This window comes from Protomyctophum bolini (genome assembly GCF_963924005.1).
Source record: "Protomyctophum bolini genome assembly, chromosome: 12".
Lineage (NCBI taxonomy): Eukaryota > Metazoa > Chordata > Actinopteri > Myctophiformes > Myctophidae > Protomyctophum > Protomyctophum bolini.
The window spans coordinates 20533660-20554252 of NC_137873.1; the positions used below are offsets into that span (position 1 = coordinate 20533660).

Sequence of the window (20593 nt, forward strand, 5' to 3'; positions counted from 1 at the left end):
CAGCAATGCAAGTCTAATTTAAATTCCTCATCAACATACAATACCTGGCCACTGAACACATTCAGACTTTTGATATAGCCCATCAATTTTGAAACCGACTAAATGGCACGCGGCTGAACGGCGCCCTCTACCGGACTCCAATCACCCATCGACTCAGAGTTACAGAGTCACCGCCGTGTGCATGTGTGTGTGTTTGTAACAGTAGAGAGAGAGGGAAGAGACGGAGGCAGCGCTCTCTGGCAAAGGGAGAAAAGAGTGTGTATTCCTAGGCTCCAGCCTCCCAGACAGACCTGTACGGGACTATCAACGGGAGGCAACGGACAGCCATGGCGAGACTCGACCGAAGGCTCGAATAAAGGACCTGAACTTTACGCGTTTTATATAGTTTCCCTTCCCTTCTTCTCTCTTGCGCACCTACTTTCTTCTCTCCTCTCCAATGCGTTGGAGCTCTGCAGAGGACGGACAGCGTTGAGAGGGAGAGACTGACTGGGCTTGTTTGTTTGAGGAGGAGAATAGAAAGAGAAGGGGGAAACGCACCAGTAGTACATTTATAATTATAAAACGGTATGGCCGACCGTGATACCGTACCGATTCCACTGGAGGTGAGAGCAAGACTTGCAGAGCTGGAATTGGAGTTGTCAGAAGGTAAGGAGGCTCTTTGAAATTATACAACGTGTGTGTGTGTGTGTGTGTGTGTGTGTGTGCGCGAACACACATTTTCTTGCCTGCGAATGAGGAGTTTGAGCACCGAATGAAAGTGTTGCAAGAGAGCTGGCTTTGTTACTTGCGACTTGAGTTTAATATCAAGAAAAAATAAAGCTAAAAAGGACACATTGTGTCACACTATCCTTGCCACTGTACTGTTGTGCAACCAATCACTGCTGCTGGTTGGTTGAGGAAAGTGGAGAACAGAAAGTACACTGATGCTTATATTGTCATGTCCAGAAGTTACTCAGGAGTGTTATAGTTTGACAGTCAGGGTCTCGGGGATATTCTCCTAATTAATTATGTTCACAGCTGGAATGCAGCCTGCAATGAACAAATGTGCAATTCATCCTCTTATTATTGCAAAGAAGATGGCAGGGGCCATTTGTAAAAAATTATAAAAAGGCGAGTTTGAAATGCATTCTTCTTGGTATCGATTTTTACATTACTCTCCCTTCAAATTGATATGTCATATTGCCGACGTACTCTCTCTCTCAGACTCAGAGATTGTCAGTGTCAGGTTTCAGCAGCACTGAGTGCTGCCTTTCTCATGGAGTCACTCGGTACAGTCTGGAATGATGCTGCGCCTCGGCCATGTATGGAAAATAAAGAGAGAGAGAGAGAGAGATTGCACAGCTGAGTGAAATTGCGCACACGCACGCACGCGTAAAAAAAATGCACCCCCAATGGCACGCACGCACACACAAGGCCTACACATTCCAAATTTCCTTGGCATTGCTGCAAATCCTACAGCTGACGTTTGTTGTACTGCTGAGGACACACACACACACACACACACACACACACACACACACACACACACACACACACACACACTGTGCCATCTTATCTATCTATTGGTGATGGTGTAGAGTGCTGTATATGTTATTTATTATTGATATTATTGAGTGTTATGTACTTTTCTTGCCCTGTATCTTATGTTGCTGTGCGATAGCGACCGAATTATCTATCTATCTATCTATCTATCTATCTATCTATCTATCTATCTATCTATCTATCTATCTATCTATCTATCTATCTATCTATCTATCTATCTATCTATCTATCTATCTATCTATCTATCAGAGTAATGCCTTAATAGTGAGATGTGGTTTGTAAACAAACAGGGAAACGGGGTCACATCAAGTAACAACAACCCCCACTATTTACATGCTTAGTTGACATCTTTAATGCAACTGCCTCATCATATGCAAAGCTTTAGCCCCCCCCCCTCCCAGTCCCCACACACACACACACACACACATGACCTATTTACCCTATACACACACACACACACACACACGCACGCGCACACACACACACACACACACACACACACACACACACACACACACACACACACACACACACACACACACACACACACACACACACACACACACACACACACACACACACACACACACACACAAAGCTTTGTATTACTATACTTGTGCGGACATCAATGTTTTAAGATGCCGATTTTATGAATCCCGGTTTATTATTTGCTATTCTTTGCTGTAATGCCCAAAATTACAGATATACAAGCTACACGTGTCGTTGCAGACATAATTTGTGGGCCGTCGTTTGGGTCACTGTGGATGTTATCGTGCCAACAGTAATTCATGACTTGTTCGTGAAGTGTAGTGAATATATTTCACACTTTCCGCCCCTTTGGTAAGTGCTCGCTGATGCGTACATCAGCGAGCACTCATAAGTGATTGCTGACCGTCCGTGCATCAACCTGCCTGCAGACAAAGATAGTATAATGTATACTGAACATTGAACATAATTTAAATCACTGATAGAAGTCAGAGCTGGGGGTGGGGGGGGGGGGGGGGGGGGGTGGAGCAGATATATGTTAATTAGTGAAATGATGCTGAGAGGCTTTGGCTCTGAGATGCCTTGGCACACGCTCTACTACTTTATTTCCCTCTATCACTTCCCCTCTCTCTCTCTCTCTCACTCACTTTCTTTCCCTCTCTCTCTATCACTTTATTTCTCTCTCCTAATGCCGTTTCCCTTTCTTGTGCCCTGAGTCCCTGATGTTTCTCCCGCCTTTCTCTTCCTACCTCTGTTTTTGACTGCAGACTGCAGATCAGCCCAATATTTAATGGGGGCGTGGGAGTTTCGTGGGACCTCTTGATTAGCGATTGTATATGTTGGCTTATTTGCCGATATCCGACTTTCCGATATTGTCCAATTCTTAATTGACGATCAACCGATAACGATATATCCAGGCTGCAGGTGTAGCGTGCAGAAAATAGCAGACCTAAAAGCCCTCAATGCGTTGTCCGTAGCACGTTGAGGGCTTGTAGGTCTGAAAGTGATGAAGCATGAATCGGCTTTAACTCAGAACTTTCTGATGTCATCCCTCTCCCCCCTCCTCTCTCTCCCCCTCCTCTCTCTCTCTCTCTCTCTCTCTCTCAGTCACATCTGGACTCGACCTGATGCAACTGTAATACTTTGACCATCTGTTATTTTACACTCAATCCGTATAAAGAATCTCTCTCTCTGTCCTCTGTCTCCATGGAATGATGACCACAGCCACATGGCTCCTTGCTTCCTCACTCTGCCCTCTCTCTCTGTTGCCACTTCTACCACTGCTAATTACAGCAGAGTCTAGTCCGTCTGAGAGGAACAAGTGTTGATGTATGATTTATCGGGGCCTCAGATTTGGGCCGGCAAATTACATGTCAGTGGTGTAGAGCCGATGTTCGTGACTGTGTTTTCACTCTCTGAGAATAGACTAAGAATGTGTAATGCGTATTTTTGTAATACTCTGTCACATGACATGAGTCGGGCACCGAAGATAGCCGATCACAACGCGATGCATTGTGAGCTTTTTGGGTTGGCTCTTTTCGGTGCGTGACGCCATGGTGCGACAGCGTATGAACTCTTGTACTTAAGTCTTTGTTCCTGGTTTCCCAAACATAATTTGAGCAATCTGAGAGGATTTGACCTCATGCGGTGCCTTACAATGGCTTAGTCATAGTGGCTAGTAAGTCATACTCTGTCTCTAGTAAGCCACATTCTACTCGTGAGATTCTATTTTTTTCTTTTTTTGTGGCTTTCGCCAGGGACAGACAGTAGGCTGACAGGAGATTTTAGTTTTTGATAGAGAAGAGAGAGAGATGGATAGATATAAATATACACTAAATTCAGCTACTTTAAAGGACTTACTTATCTTCTCTTACAAAAATAACATATCTTCATCAATGAAAGTGCCTCCAGCCCAGGCAGTGTTCTGCATCTTACACAGTGCCAGTCATCCTAGACTCTCCGAGTCTGAGCCCCGACTGTGTGGCTGTGACTGTCGCAACCTGCAGTGCAGGGGCTGTCGAATTTCGGCCTCTCTGTCTAGCAAGTCAAAAAGCAGAGCTGTCTTCTTTCAGCCCTCATCCCAAACCTCATGTGGCCACTGTGGCACACTGCGGTACAAAGAATCCAATCTAAACAAAACCCCATTGAAAAGAAAAATATGGCTGAATGTCTGAGTTGATTCTTGATCAGGTTAAAAGAAGAGGTTTGAAGATTGAATCTGAAATGGTACCACTTGCTGACACTCTTATGTGTTTCACCAGACCTGCTCGTTATACCTCTGGCTGGGGCTGTCGTTCATTGGACGCTATACACACACACACAGGTGTGGTCACCTGACCTTTGGAGGCTCAGAGTTGCTCTTCTGCAAGATATAACAATGGCACAGTTTATGCCTTACTGTTATCTGCTGTTACACACACACACACACACACACACACACACATCCTTCTCTCTCCCGCTCACATTCAGATACCCCCCCCCCACACACACACACACACACACACACACCTACCTGTGTCACTGACAGTCGACTGAATGCTAGTTTGATGCTGTTATAACACATTGTTCAAACAGTAATGAGTAATCACTTGGTCAGAGTCCACAGCCACATACAGCGCTGTGCTGTAGGTAGAATGTTCACAGTGTGTGTCCTGTGGTGCTGACCGGCTATAGACCAATCCACAGAGCGGCCATTACTGAGGGTCTGAGGTGTACCATTAACCGATTAGCTACACCTGGCCTACAGGGCACTGCTCCATGGATTAGTGCCCTGCATGTAGACCAGGTGTAGCTAACCAGTTAAAACAGTTTAGCTGCATAACCTGCTTTCCACGCTATATAATACTTGTTGTTCCACATCACGACGGTGGAATATTTTTCCGTTCAACAACAAGCCATGGAACTACTATTTTCAGGGGGATTTTCATGGATCAAAGGCGCAAATACTTCCGCGTATGCTCCAAATGTAATTAAACAATCTCGGTAGCCTCTGTATATGTCACCTTTTAATATAAAGCCCTCAAAGTGTTAATAATTCACCTCAGAAAGGGCCGCGCCCAGGGCGCCCCTCTGTGGATTCGTCTACATAGCCTGATTTATACTTGATGTGCCTCTGTTGTGCTCATAAATACACCACGGTACTGTCACAGTGAGATACCTTTTATTCACAATTCTGCCACAGAATATTTCACAATACAGCGTTCAAGAAAGTAATCATGCCATGTTCGTTATTTTCTTTTCTTTGTTTTAAAACGCAGACACCAAACAGAACAAAAGCACAGAAAACAAACCAAAACACAGACGACCTCCTGCTGAATCCATTCCACCACATGCACTAATCAGCACTGCTGGCTGCCTACTCCTTTAGACTGACAGTCACCATAGAGATGCTATTTTCTTTCTTTCTTCATCAGGGAGTATGAGAGAGAGAGAGAGAGAGATGAGTTCGAAGGTGATTGCTTCATGAAAGTATCAATTAACTTCCTAACACTTGGCTATCACCACGGCTCCTTTTGAAACTACTAGGAAAGGGATAGAGACAGGAGACACATAGAAAGTGGAGAGAGAGACCTAGAGAGAGAGAGTTTGTCAGTAGTGGAGAAAGTAAAGTAGCTTAAGTAAAAGTATCAATACTGCAATATATACATACTCTGTAAAAGTCCGGAATTCAAAATGTACTAGAGTAAAAGTACAAAAATATTTGCATCAAAGTGTACTTTAAGTACCAAAAGTAAAAGTACTCATTATGCAGAAGGTCCCATTTCAAGTTCCAACAGTGGCAACTCAACACACATCAATCCAACCACAACACCTGCTCTTCAATTACCCACAAACCGTTGCTACCTCTCTGTCTCTCTTTTGTGTGAGTGTGAGTGTGTGCATGCCGACGTGCACTCGCAGGAGAATTGACAGGAAAGAGCAAAATGCAGGCCGATACAAATGGCTGTCGTGGCCGTTGACATTTGCAGCCAGTGGATGTGGTGAGCTGCAGGCTGGCAGACAAGAGGGGATGAATATGTATGGAGAGGCTACCGCCTGCAAGGATGTGACAGCTGATGACAAACATGTGGACAGACTGCCTAGGATGGCGAGGGGGTGTCCTGTGTGTGTGTGCGCAAGCATGCGTGTGTGTGTTTGCGAGAGAGAGGGAGAGAAGGAAAGAGAGAGCACAGTGTATAATTGTGTGTGTGTGTGTGTGTGTGTGTGTGTGTGTGTGGGTGTGGGTGTGGGGGTGGGTGGCTGTGTGTTGAGCTACCGGTTTTTCCACGTTTTACTGTAGGCTACATCGTCTGTGTGAGGATTTGGAATGCTCAACATCAATCCCGCCCTAACAAGTACCTTCCCATCAGCCATATTTTCCTTAGATGTTCTTCTCGTAAACATTTAAAAGTCTTAGAGTCATTTCATACGAACCCGTGTTTATTAAAGGGAGTGATGTGCAGCTACCTGCTTTTGCCAAATTGCCACGTTGCAGCCATCACCCTCTGTGGGTGTGGACACTCAGTTGGGTTTGTCTCATAGGCAGTAAAATCCTCAGTGACTAATTTAAGTCAGAGTGTGCAAATGCACACTCTATTTGAATGCTCTCCGAGTTACAGACCCTTCACAGGTCCATTTGGTTCCATTTGGGGACTCACCCCAGGAGTCAAATTAACACTCAGATTTTTAAAGTGTAGTCGTTCCATCCAGGAAAGGTTTTCATACGAGGCACGTGTATGAATGTGGGTTCAGTCACACAAGTATCGGCCGACAGCATCATAGCATAATTCAAATTGATTATTTTATTATAATTAAAAAATAATAATCTTTTCAAAATGTAAATCTTTCGACCCCCATTATTATTTCTTACCCAATTTAGTTCCTCCCAATTCCTCCCACTGCCGTTGTACCCTACTGGCTCACCTGCCAGTGAGGAACCCCCACTGGGTGGATGGATGTAGCGCCTCCTGTTCAACATTAGGACCCCTGAAAATGAGCTCGACGGGTGGGGGTGTCTGAGGAAATTAAAGCTGAAATTGAAGCTGAGGAAATTAAAATAAACGGAGGGAGATTTCATTGCAAATGAGCCAGAGCCTGTATCCATCCATGTTGTTATACAACGTTGGTTTAAGAGGGAATTACATCAGAGCTGAGGCCATGTGGGCCAGCAGCACGTACTCAATGAGATACTCTGTAAAAATGAACTACCAGAAGGTCCATTTACAGTACTGAGAATCAGTGGTGGAAATCAACTCCATTTACAGTACTGAGAATCAGTGGTGGAAATCAACTCCATTTACAGTACTGAGAATCAGTGGTGGACATTGAAGTACATTTTGAGATACATTTTAAATTTTTAAATGGGACATTCTGCACAATGAGTACCTTTGGTACACATTTTTATGTACTTTTCACCCAAGTACATTTTGAATTCCGGACTTTTACTTTATTTTTGCAGTATTGATACTTTTACTGAAGTAAAATATGCGAATACTGAGAATTGTGTGGCATGTCGATATCTCCCCGGCAGCGCCTTTATTTTTTTTGACATGTGTTTATTGATTTTTCTTTACAACGACATAGTAATTTCAAAGGATCAAATTCCTGTCCGTGTAATACACGTTGAGGGCCAAGAGACGAGCTGGCCTGACCACCTCGGTCCGGCACGCAGGCTCCATACTGATCCAGACGGAGATGACATTAATGCTATCGTAGGGAAATCGCCGACGACCAATGAATGCTTAACGTAATGGGCTCCGGCCACTCCATCTGCCATTAAAGCAATCCTAAGCCCCCCACGATCAGCAGTTTGATTTTGCTGGCGGCTGCCGCGTCGGTTCAATCAGTGTCAGCCTTCAGAGGTGCTTTCTCTGGCCGTCGGAGACGAACAAAATGCCTGCTTTTTCCCAATTGGGACAATGAACATAACAAGTGTGGATCTGGATATTATATTAAGTGTGTATATTATTAGTATTTAGTAGCCTAGTTGATTCAGGGAAAGCATATAATGTACTATCCCTGAATCAACTAGGCTACTATTAGACTGCATTTATACTCACGCAGGTCAATCTGATAGTAACAAACCTTCAATCGTTTTGAAGGTTTGTTATACTTTAACCTTTTTAAACCCTGAATACCTTCTTCTACGTCAATAGCGAAAATGGCCGATCTACAAGCTCACAACACGTTTAAACTTAATACGGTGTGAGCTTGTCGATCACCAAATGTCAGTCTATTTTTACCTTTTTATGACATGCCTAGAATAGGGATGCTAGGGTTCACGTGGGTTAATTAGTCATGGTCCCACCTGCTGTTGGCAGGCGGGAAATGTCTGTGTCTGTCTGTCTGTCTGTCTGTTCACCAATCATACAGTCACGATGTGTTTCTGTTGATTCACACGTCTATCGTCACCTGGTACTAGTCTGCCTGTACGTCTCGTCTCAAAAAGGAGGGAACGGAGTTTGCTTTGTCCTTGTTGAAAGTCAATGGCGTCTCATGTCGTGTCCGCTCTCCGCTCTCGGTGTTGTCCGTTAATCCTTTCCTCTGCACTCAGTCTGTCTGACTGAGGAATATATCTTTGTATACATTTTAAAACTTGAAATTCTGCATTATAATGAGTACTTTTACTTTTGGTACTTTAAGTACTTTTTTTGTGGCTTTCACCCTTTATTCTATATTTTCCATGGAGGGACAGACAGCAGGCCGACAGGAAATAGGGAGAGAGATGGGGGGGGGATCACATGCAGCAAAGGGAGTCGAACCCACGGCACACTGCCAGACCGGATTACCAGCCAAGGTGCCTGGACCGCCAAGCCACGGCCCAGGCCGAGGCCAATACTTTTGTACCTTTACCCAAGTACATTTTGAATACTGGACTTTTACTTGTAACGGAGTATTTCTATAATACAGACAGTATTTATACTTTTACTTAACCCATTTTGGGCGGGAACCCCTTTTGGTGTTATTAAACATTGTTATAATTTAGCTATTGAAAAATAGCAGATCTACAAGTGGCGCGCTACGAGCTTGTAGATCTGCTATTTTAGAAAAAACGTGAAAATATTTATTTAGAAGTTTTTTTTTAAATTTCGAGGTCAAGTAAGACATTTGAGTACTTTTTCCACCGTTGCCTGCAGGGCTGCATAAGACAGACATGCTGCTGGTCACAGTGCTGCTGGTCACAGTGCTGCTGGTCACAGTGCTGCTGGTCACAGTGCTGCTGGTCACAGTGCTGCTGGTCACAGTGCCGCTGGTCACAGTGCCGCTGGTCACAGTGCCGCTGGTCACAGTGCCGCTGGTCACAGTGCTGCTGGTCACAGTGCCGCTGGTCACAGTGCCGCTGGTCACAGTGCCGCTGGTCACAGTGCCGCTGGTCACAGTGCCGCTGGTCACAGTGCTGCTGGTCACAGTGCCATGGAAATCAGTTGTCAAATGATTAACTGTTGCACCCCTCAATCAGACACCGTGACCCCTACTAACCCGGTCCAGTCCAATGTCATTGGCCAACGTGTGATTGTGAAATGGTGCTTTATAACATTTAACTTTGAAAGAATTTGTATTATATTATTATCGTACTGTATTGATCGGTCACATGCACAGCCTTCATCACCCAGCGGTATGTGAATTTGTATTGTAGTTAAGTTATGGTACTGTAATTAATAACAGACATAACAGCCTACATGTGTGGATTTGTATTGCATTTATGGGCTTTGTAGTTTTAGAGACATGCAGCCTGCATGTGTGCTTGCTTACAGCTGTCAGACTCGCAGAAACTGAAGGAGGTGATGTCATTCTTGGAGCTGTAAGGGGAGGGCTGTGTCAGGGAGGAGAGGGGTGTGTGTGTGTATGCGACTGTGCGTGCATGTGTGTTTGTGTGTGTGTTGTGTTTCTGGCCGATTGCATCACACCGCTAAGACAGACACTTTTTCCTGCATTTTCCGTCTTGCTTTCCCCCCCCTCCTCTCGCTTTCTCTCTCGTTCTGTTTCTCTTTGTCTATATCTGTTCCCTCTCCTCTCTCCCCCTTTCCCTCTGTTTTTATCCCATTTTGTGCGGGAACCCATTTTGATGTTAGCATTATGTTATGCTTTAGCTATTGAAAAATAGCAGATCTACAAGCTCATAGCGCACCACCGAGTGGCGCGCTACGAGCTTGTAGGTCTGCTATTTTTGAAAAATCAAATGTCACATTTTTAGAATCTGATCTCAGGTCAGAATGGGTTAATAATGAAACTTTCAGGATGTAATAGACATTTTTAGAATCTGATCTCGGGTCAGAATGGGTTAATTCAACTTCCTGTCTATCTGTGAAGCCAGTGTATTAGTCGGGGAGGTGGGTCTGACAAAGCGGACGGAGGTCTCCTGGGTGAAATCTCCCCGCCTCCCCGCTGTGAAAATAAATGAAAGCGATATGGAAACTCTCTCCCACTCCCTCTCATCCTCTGCTCTGTTTTGCCTCGTCCAAGCGTTCTGCAACGGCTTTTTAAAACCTCCCCAAACGGAGCCAGCCAAATATTTACCTCGGATGATGATGATGTCTTTCCTCCAGCGTGCGCACACACACACACACACACACACACACACACACACACACACACACACACACACACACACACACACACACACACACATGCATATACACACACTTGTATTACTAGTATATATACTACTGAGGCGTTGTGTGCTTGCAGATCTGCTATTCACCCCAGAATAGGGGGTTCACGTGGTGGAATAGATACTCACATTTCTTAAGTAAAAGCATCAATACTGCAATCTAGAAACAATCTGTTACAAGTAAAAGCATCAATACTGCAATATAGAAATACTCTGTTTCAAGTAGAAGTACGGTAATCAAAATTTCCTTGAGAAAAGTACTAAAGTACAGGTATCAAAATGTACTTAAAGTACCAAAGTATAAAGTACTCATTATGCTGCAGAATGTCTCATTCAGTTCAAATGTATACAAACCTTTTGAAAATAGCCGATCTATGTGATGCGACGCATTGTGAGCTTGGCCAAATGGCCAAATGGCCAAAATGTCTATAGGGCTGAAGTGGTTAATGTATGTTTTGTATTAATAATCTAACTAGTAACTAGTAACTAAAGTTTTCAAATAAATAGTAGTGGCGTAAAAGTACAATATTTTGATCCGAGATGTAGTGCAGTAGAAGTATTGGTAATTGGGAATACTGGAGTAAAGTACAAATACCTCAAAATCGTACTTAAGTACATGTGCTTATTGACTTTACACCACTGTTAAGGGTCAGGTAGAGTTTACAGTCCCAGCATTGACCTCGTGACCCCTAGCGCTCTAACCGTGACTGACCCTGCATGGAATATCTTCGTTTCCTGGTCTGCAATGACTTGTGTTGTGTGTTCCTCCGATTCACCTTATTAGCTTGTTAGTCTCCAAACCCATTTCTTCAGTTTAGGCAGTTAATTCCAATTTGGCCAACTTGCCTGTTGTGTGGGTTTTCGCGATAACAATGTTAAAAGGCATAAAGGACTGGGAATGTACCAGTGACCGCCGCTGGCTAAATGCTTGGTTACCTTCCGTATGAAGTCTTTTAGATGTAGATGGATGGTCGCCACAGAGGTTACTTTCTATTCTAAAACTCTGGTCTGGCTGGCTGGAGGAATTGGTGGGCGGCATAGTGGCTTACTGGCTTCCCCACAAAATGCTCCCAGCTTTTGCATCTACAACAGCGGTTCCCAAGCGGTGGGACGCAGCCCGTGCACCGCTGGGCAGTGAGGGTATCTATCGCAAGTGGGCAAAACAAATGTTTGACAACCTTTTTTCACCAATAAAAACTAAGCCATGATGACTAAAACCAAGACTAAATATATAAAAAATTGTCAACAAATTAAAACTAGACCAAAATCGTTAGGGAGGGACTAGTGGTAGTGGGGTTGAGATACACACCAGACACGGTGTTTCGTGCACACACACACACACGCACGCACCACACCACACCACACCACACCACACCACACCACACCACACCACACCACACCACACCACACCACCACACCACACCACACCACACCACCACACCACACCACACCACACCACACCACACAGATGGATGGAGAAATATAATTAAAATACACTGGTGGGCCCCCCAATAACGGCCAACAAGCTAAGATTTGAATCCTAGAAGTACGTCCAGAAGAGGTCGGCAACCACTGATCTACCTCAGCTGGCTTGGGCTCCGTCTGTCTCAGCCTTACTGCTTTTGACACAACGTGGGAGGCTGACCTGTCAGCTCTGCTTTAGAAAGATGTAGCGAGACCTGACCAGTTCTGACCAGTTAACTATTTTTTACTAGGAAAGTCACTCTCCTCTCACTCACTCTGCTCTGTGTTTACGATTTGATTAAATTTAATTTGTTGCGTTATTCTGGCATAATTCTCGTGTGTGTGTGCGTGCGTGCGTCACCAAACTTGTCCCATAGCCCTTTTGTGCGTGCAGACAGTAGGCTGACTGTGTGGGACAATGCAGACCACTTAATGGGTGTAAATGGTACAGCTTCATCAGCTCCAGGATAGAGGAGCACGCATAGAACTCCTTGTTGGATTGATGGCATTGACGTTGGCGTTTTGCACACTTTTGTGCTTTGCTTTTATACCTTGTTGCAAATCCTGCGGTTTTATTTTGTACAACCACTTTTTCTTGTGACTCAACCAGGTAAAGGGGGCTTGGTTCTGAACCTTTTCAGGTCGCGAGTCGCGACCCCCCCCAAAACAATTAGTATATTTGAACTTGGGACCCCCCACCCTGACAAGCACTTGGCATTGTAGGAGTTGAGCCATTACATTTTTGGCCAATGTTGATTTAAGTGGTATTAAAAAGAAATGTGCCGATACCCTGTTAGGCTCTTTCTACTGTGAGAAAACAATGTTGCACATTAAGCTAATCGTCTGGGGACCCCCCAAAATCATGTGGGGACCCTCCTGGGGGTCCTGACCCATGGGTTGAGAACCAGTGTGAGGCATTTCTGAACTGGAGGGAGAGAGGAGGGGAAGACGAGAGTAAAATTAGACGTAAGGAAAAAAACATTGAGTGAGATATTTCTCTTGTCCTACTCCCTGGTTGGTCACATTCTTCTCAGCTGGAGAACACTAAAGCTTTGTTGTAGGATCTCTGTCAGTGTTGGAGGTACTTTCTTCCCTCTCTGTGTGTTCTCATATCCCTGTTGTGTTGTTCAAACTGCAGTTATGCTCTGTTCCGCTGCTGTTCCCAGATGCTCCCAGATCAGCCCAGTAGCCGACAGTTGTACGAGAGTTGCACACAGAAGTGGGTCTTCAGTTATGTGCGCAGGCAGTCAACAAGTCCTTAAAACAAACGACAGAAATGGCAGGCTGGCTGGCAATGCATCCCTGCTGCCAAGCACACCAACACTTGTTTTTAGTTGAAAATACATTGTTTTCATCATACGCCACGGTTGGCCAACAAAGTATTAGGTCTCAAATGAAGCGTGATAGTCATCAAAGACCCGAGAGGAACAGTGAGTAACAGAACACACGCTAATGATAAAAATCCATCTGCCCCTCCTCGCCTACTACATAGAAGCCACCTCCCCTCCCTCTCTCTGCTTTATCCCAGGAATCTGCCTCGTACTGCTCTCATCCGTGAAGACATTCTTCCCCAAAAACTGGTTCAAACCACTCTGAGATTAGAAAGAGGCTTTTGATGGAGGGGGAAGAAGAGAGAATTCTGGGAGGGAGTGATCGAGAGAGAGAGAGAGAGGGGAAAAAAGAGGTAGAGCGGGATAAAAGTATGGAGGGAGAAAGCGATAGAGAAAGGAGAGTTGAGCAAGAGAGAGAGAGAGAGAGAGAGAGAGAGGGACAAAGAGATTGTTAGAGAGATGCAGAAGTAACGGCAAGGAGATGGAATGAGTGACTGAGAGGTCTACGGCTAAAATTAGCATTGGTCTCTCTGGGCTGTAAGCTAACAATACTCTGAACTGAAGTCTTGTAAACAATACTGTGTGTACTGGCCTGGTCTGGTATAATAAACAAGACTCACTGCAGGGTCTCATATACTATAAACAATACTTGGCTGGCTCTGGTATGTACAGTAAAACAATACTTTAACGGTACTCTGGGGTCACCTAACGGTACTCTGGGGTCACCTAACGGTACTCTGGGGTCACCTAATGGTACTCTGGGGTCACCTAACGGTGCTCTGGGGTCACCTAATGGTACTCTGGGGTCACCTAATGGTACTCTGGGGTCACCTAACGGTGCTCTGGGGTCACCTAACTGTGCTCTGGGGTCACCTAACTGTGCTCTGGGGTCACCTAATGGTACTCTGGGGTCACCTAATGGTACTCTGGGGTCACCTAACTGTGCTCTGGGGTCACCTAACTGTGCTCTGGGGTCACCTAATGGTACTCTGGGGTCACCTAACGGTAGACTGGGGTCACCTGGGTCACCTAACGGTGCTCTGGGGTCACCTAACGGTAGACTGGGGTCACCTGGGTCACCTAACGGTGCTCTGGGGTCACCTAACTGTGCTCTGGGGTCACCTAATGGTACTCTGGGGTCACCTAACGGTAGACTGGGGTCACCTGGGTCACCTAACGGTGCTCTGGGGTCACCTAACGGTAGACTGGGGTCACCTGGGTCACCTAACGGTGCTCTGGGGTCACCTAACTGTGCTCTGGGGTCACCTAATGGTACTCTGGGGTCACCTAACGGTGCTCTGGGGTCACCTAACGGTGCTCTGGGGTCACCTAACGGTGCTCTGGGGTCACCTAACGGTACTCTGGGGTCACCTAACGGTACTCTGGGGTCACCTAACGGTACTCTGGGGTCACCTAATGGTACTCTGGGGTCACCTAATGGTGCTCTGGGGTCACCTAACTGTGCTCTCGGGTCACCTAACGGTACTCTGGGGTCACCTAACGGTGCTCTGGGGTCACCTAACGGTGCTCTGGGTTCACCTAACGGTACTCTGGGGTCACCTAACGGTACTCTGGGGTCACCTAACGGTACTCTGGGGTCACCTAACGGTACTCTGGGGTCACCTAACGGTGCTCTGGGGTCACCTAACGGTACTCTGGGGTCACCTAACGGTACTCTGGGGTCACCTAACGGTACTCTGGGGTCACCTAACGGTACTCTGGGGTCACCTAACGGTGCTCTGGGGTCACCTAACGGTACTCTGGGGTCACCTAACGGTACTCTGGGGTCACCTAACGGTGCTCTGGGGTCACCTAACGGTACTCTGGGGTCACCTAACGGTACTCTGGGGTCACCTAACGGTACTCTCATGGATAAAAGTAATTTAAGGTTTCAGTCATTTGGATTCCATAGAAGTCAGCATGTCTTCCATGGAAGCATGTTGCAGTTATTATATTTTAAGATTAGTGAAAGTGGTCAAACAAGCAACATATTTCACATAAAAGCAAAGGTTAAAAGCCTCAATCTGTGATTTTTGACGGGAGCTAGCCCCTCCTATAGCCAGCTTTGTGTGTGTGCGTGTGTGCGTGTGTGTGTGTGTGTGTGTGTGTGTGTGTGTGGTGTACCTACTACCACGGAATTGAGGATAAAACGTGAGGACAGAAAAGTGAGGACACCAATTGTAATTGGCCGGAATGTGATGATGTATGATGATATGAGCGCTCCTCACTTCACACAAGTGTGATTTTGTTTTTCTACCTGGTTGGCAGTATGTGGAACAGCAGAAACAGTCTTACTAAAACATAATAATTTTTACATATTGTGTTAATTGTTTATAGGAAACAGCTCTAATGTGGGGGGCTTCTTTAACAAATCGTACATTAGGACTTTTCTTTTTCTCTCCAGTAGTGACATTTTATTTAGCTTTAATTCATGTAGTGTACTCTATACTGGGGTCTGTGGTATGTGGTTAATACTGGGGTCTGATATACACTGTACAGTACTGTAGTGTACTCTATACTGGGGTCTGGTATGTGGTTAATACTGGGGTCTGATATACACTGTACAGTACTGTAGGCTGCAGGTCTGTTTGTTCTCTGTCCATGGGAAATGTTAGTGGAGCTGTCCTACTGACAGATCAGCACGCAAGCATGCACACTGTACTGTATGCACGCAGCCATGCACACATACTGTAGTACATGCAAGCACACACACAGCTACTTTAGTGAAGCCCAACAATTCATTTCCTAACTTTGTTATTTAGTCTCTATGTGAATGTGGCTGTTGGCAGATAGGGTTGTGCTTAAGTTTATTGTTACATCTTCTGTACAGGAAGGGTATCATACGATTAAAATGTAAACTTTTGTACGGCTTTCTTCAGACAATGCAGTGAAGCACAATACAGTTGTTCATTGCATTAACCTGTGTAACCTGTTCTCAAAGCAGACTCAACTAAACCTGAAAGAACTGTATAGACACTGTATAGCAGTGGTTCCCAAACCTTTTTAGCCTGTGATCCAAGAGAGAAATTTGATCTCTTCCTGTGACCCAAACTAGTGAAAATAGCAGATCTGTGTGTGTGTGTGTGTGTGTGTGTGTGTGTGTGTGTGTGTGTGTGTGTGTGTGTGTGTGTGTGTGTGTGTGTGTGTGTGTGTGTGTGTGTGTGTGTGTGTGTGTGTGTGTGTGTGTGTGTGTGTGTGTGTGTGTGTATGTCAGCAGCTCTCTGCTGGGTTAAGGCCGTTGTAAAGTCAAGTGTCACCTTCTATGCTTCTATAATCGTAATAGACTTAACGAGCCGAAAGCATGAAATCACACAGTGTAGTGTAGCTGTAGTCCAATCATCTCCATGGGCTTTAAAAGGAGGACATGGCACGGAGCAGTGTTCTGTTCCTAAGGGACATGCAGTCACGCACTGCACTGGGAAAGACGCCAAAAGCCTCTGGAAAGCCTTCTTAATGCTGTCAGCTCTACATCGACCTCCCCTCCCAAACAAAGTCTCAGCCAGGCCATCACATCTCTGTCCCTCTGTCCAAACCATCTGGCTCAGACTCGGCATCCTCTCACACGGGACTGTCCAAAGATTGACAGTCATCACCTACAGAAGATGCACTTCTGCCTTCCATATTGCTATTTATTTATCTATTGTTTTTTGTTTTAAATTTCATAATCCACCAGATTTATTTTATTTTATTTCATTGTGTGCCTTCCTGTTATTTGACTTGTTAATTTCTATGCTAACTTTCTTGTAAGTGCAAATGTTGAGCACTTGCACAAAATGGAATCTCACCGACTCTTACACCTGTACCGATGTGAAAATATAGTTTATTCCCATTCTGTCCAACAAATATTCCCGATGTCCCTCTCTCTTTGTACACAAACCTCCATTGACCCCTTTTCTGATAATCATACTTCTCTCTCTGGTTCTCTACATCTGTCCGAGCACCATGATTGATCAAACGTCAATGTCAATGTTCCGGATGAGCGTGTCAAGCAAAATACCTAAAACATAATTTGTCAATAATACACACGTCCTTGTTTCTTTCTTCTTTATTCCCCCCCGTTCAAACTGCACCTCCAACCTGTCCGTTGGACTGTTGGAGAGGTTGGCTGCGTGCCAGGGGCTGCTGGGCCGGGGCGTTGGAGGTTTACAGTATTCCAGATGGTATCTTTTCCATATGTAAATATGACTGCCTCTGTGACAAACACAAACGCCCCGGCCGGCACTTCAGATGTGTGTGGACCTGCCTTGCGACGGGACCAGGTGTTAATCGTCTCTGGCCGTTTAGAATAGACGTCCTCGTTTAGATTTTCGCTCACTGGGGATTGTTGTTGTGTGTAACAGTATGGCGCTAACTCTGTCAGGGTTCAGATCCCTGTAGGTACACCATGGCACACATTCATCTAATCCTGGTTTAGGGATTTTAGGGTTTTGTTCGGTTTTCTCAGTCAAAGGGAAATCCAGCTTGAACAATTTACAATTTAGGCATTTAGCAGACGCTCTTAATCCAGAGCGATTTTCAGTAAGTAAGAGCAACACATGGTAATACATCAAATACATGCAAAATAGTCATCAAAAATCATAAGGAAGCTAGCATCTGTCTAACAGTAGAATATCTGGACAGTAAAGCTATCAGTATACACTAGTGCAATCAATGTCTACATAAAATGCTATCTAAAGGACAAAGGCAGATCTACTCGGTTACCCTTGTGATACTCAATGGTACTTTAGATACATTCAAATGACCAATATATCAAAATGTTATTGATATGCTGTGTGTTCTGTCTCTCTCTAATCATGAACACCATCTGTATCACAGTGCAGTGCAGGTAGGAACATTTACATCCTTGAGCGTTGGGGTGTTTTTTTTCATCCCCTCCGTGGAGTTACGGAACTAGCCTTATTTGCATAGTTTTTGTTGTTGCTCTGCCTCTGTGAATATGAGTAATGTTTTGGTGTGCTGAACACACCGGTGGCGGTACGCTTATGTGAATACTTATTCACAAGCCTACCTGGGTGTTCAATACATGGTCTTATGAAAGTGACTGGAATGCAGATATAGTTTTGAGCTGAGACCGAGTTTGCTTTAGTAAAACATGTACTGTAGAATCGGTGTGTTCAGGAATCTCACACTCTCATGTCGTTCTACATGTAGATGAGAGTGACCTGCTAATTGCATAACTTTTGTACATTTTAAGAAGCAAGGTTGTATAGTGGCTTAGTGGTTACTGGGACTGCATTGTAGCAAATAATTCACAGGTTCAAGCTCTGAGACGGACTATCTGACTATCCTCGAGCAAGGCATTGCACCCCAAGTTGCCCGTTTTCTTGTACTATGGTTACACATTTGTGAGTTCTTCTAGAGAGGCTAAATGCCTAAAGATGAGAGATATGTGAGTTGTACTGCTCAGTGCTTCCCCTCCTGACCACATATTTCACTTTCAGTTTGTGTTTAAATATTGAATGTCAATACTTTTATCTTTAGAACGCAGACACAAGGACATCAAAAGTGATGGAGAAGAAAAGGAAAATAAGATTCTGAACACAAAACTATTTGGCCTTGTATTTTATTTTATTAACACATCATATTGACAATTAGACGATGTGGCGCCTTTTACTGAAAGTCTTTTTTTGGCCCAAAGAAATCTAATTCCTTGTACCGTCACTGTGTGCCAATATGCAAAATCAATCCCATGATCCTGGCAGAGTTCTGGTACACATGGAACAGAGTTATTGCCTTGGTGTAACCATTGAGCGACACAGATAATTAAACGCCGAACCCAACCTACTGTAGACAGTTACAGCCTTGCTGAACTCCCCTGTGAGCAACACGAGGGCCACCATTTTAGTGGGTCTGTAAAAATGTGTCCTTTTTTATTATTTATTTGCTCCCTGGCCTCTATCCACAGCAGCACTCCTACCATGTGTGCATCGGTTTCATTCTTCCACCTTCCAGCTTTTCTGAAGACTATTAGGGCTGATTTATACGCCTCTACTATCATGCAACCAAGAATAAATCAGGTCTTTCGAGTATCGAGCGAAGAAGTGTAAATGGTTCAGACTTTGAGAGTGGTCTCTCTCTGTGCTGCTTGAAAGCCTTTCACTAAGAGAGGAGTTCAGCTTTTGACCCCACAGAGAAGAGAGAGGGGACCTCACTGACCCACATCTGTTGTTAATGTACGCTGTGTGTGTGTGTGTGTGTGTGTGTGTGTGTGTGTGTGTGTGTGTGTGTGTGTGTGTGTGTGTGTGTGTGTGTGTCTACTGCATTGGTTCTCAAAGTGTGGGGGGAGGGGCAACATTTCCATTTATACGTTAGCTATTCAAAAATAGCAGATCTACAAGCTCACAGCTTACACATCTGCTATATTTGATTAATTTTTTTTATATATAAACAGTTGATTTGACTTGAAAGGTGTGCTCTACTGTAGCCTAACTGTATCGACCACTGGAGGCGCCCGTGATAAAACATGAATAATCCATCCATTTCTCCTCCTGCCCCCCATCGTCATCATCATCATCATCGTCGGAGCAGTGAGACTCTGCTGGTGGTGTTATCAGTTTGGTGGTACTGTTTCGCTTTGATAGCCTGATATACAGAGTACGACTCCCACTCTGCTCACACATTAACACGTACGCTTCATCCAGGCTCCACCGTCTGTCTCTCAGACATAACAATCTGCTAAGGGAAGGAGGTGCGTGTGTGTGTGTGTGTGTGTGTGTGTGTGTGTGTGTGTGTGTGTGATGGGCAGGTGTAGAGGAAGTGAGTATACTGTTTTTGCCCTTTGGACATGCATTCGTCTCCTCTCCTCTCCGCTGACATTAGATCGGTTTGTGTCAGAGAGTTTCTCTTGTTGTTTTGAATACGTCTAGCATTTGATCTAATATTATTTCATTGATATGAGTTTTTTTAAGCTTTGGTTATTGCTGCGGTCCTTTGGAGCAATAAAAATACAGACGACATGATCCCACTTTCAGTGTTAAGCACACAGTTGGTCCATGAAGTGTGATTAGATCAGATGAGATAAACTCAGTCAGAGACTTCCTTCAACAAGACAACAGACAGACGGACGGACGGATTGACGGGTAAAAACAGAAACGGATGAGAGACAGAGACCAACAGAAACGTAGGTACACCATGGCACACATCCTGCTACCCTAATAGACAGGGGTACATGAGCACCTGG

At 44.8% G+C, this 20593-nt stretch overlaps 1 protein-coding gene across 4 annotated transcripts in view; it reads left to right on the top strand.

The window, feature by feature from the left end:
• The first annotated feature begins 207 nt into the window (after nucleotides 1-207).
• The window catches only part of LOC308325822 (disco-interacting protein 2 homolog C), a 237641-nt gene continuing 217255 nt past the window's right edge, over nucleotides 208-20593 (top strand). For all 4 annotated transcript variants that reach the window (XM_080778520.1, XM_080778522.1, XM_080778521.1 and 1 more), the window contains exon 1: nucleotides 208-645. In XM_080778520.1, the coding sequence (XP_080634646.1) occupies nucleotides 567-645 (79 nt within the window). In that variant the 5' untranslated portion in view covers nucleotides 208-566. The remainder of the gene's footprint in view (nucleotides 646-20593) is intronic.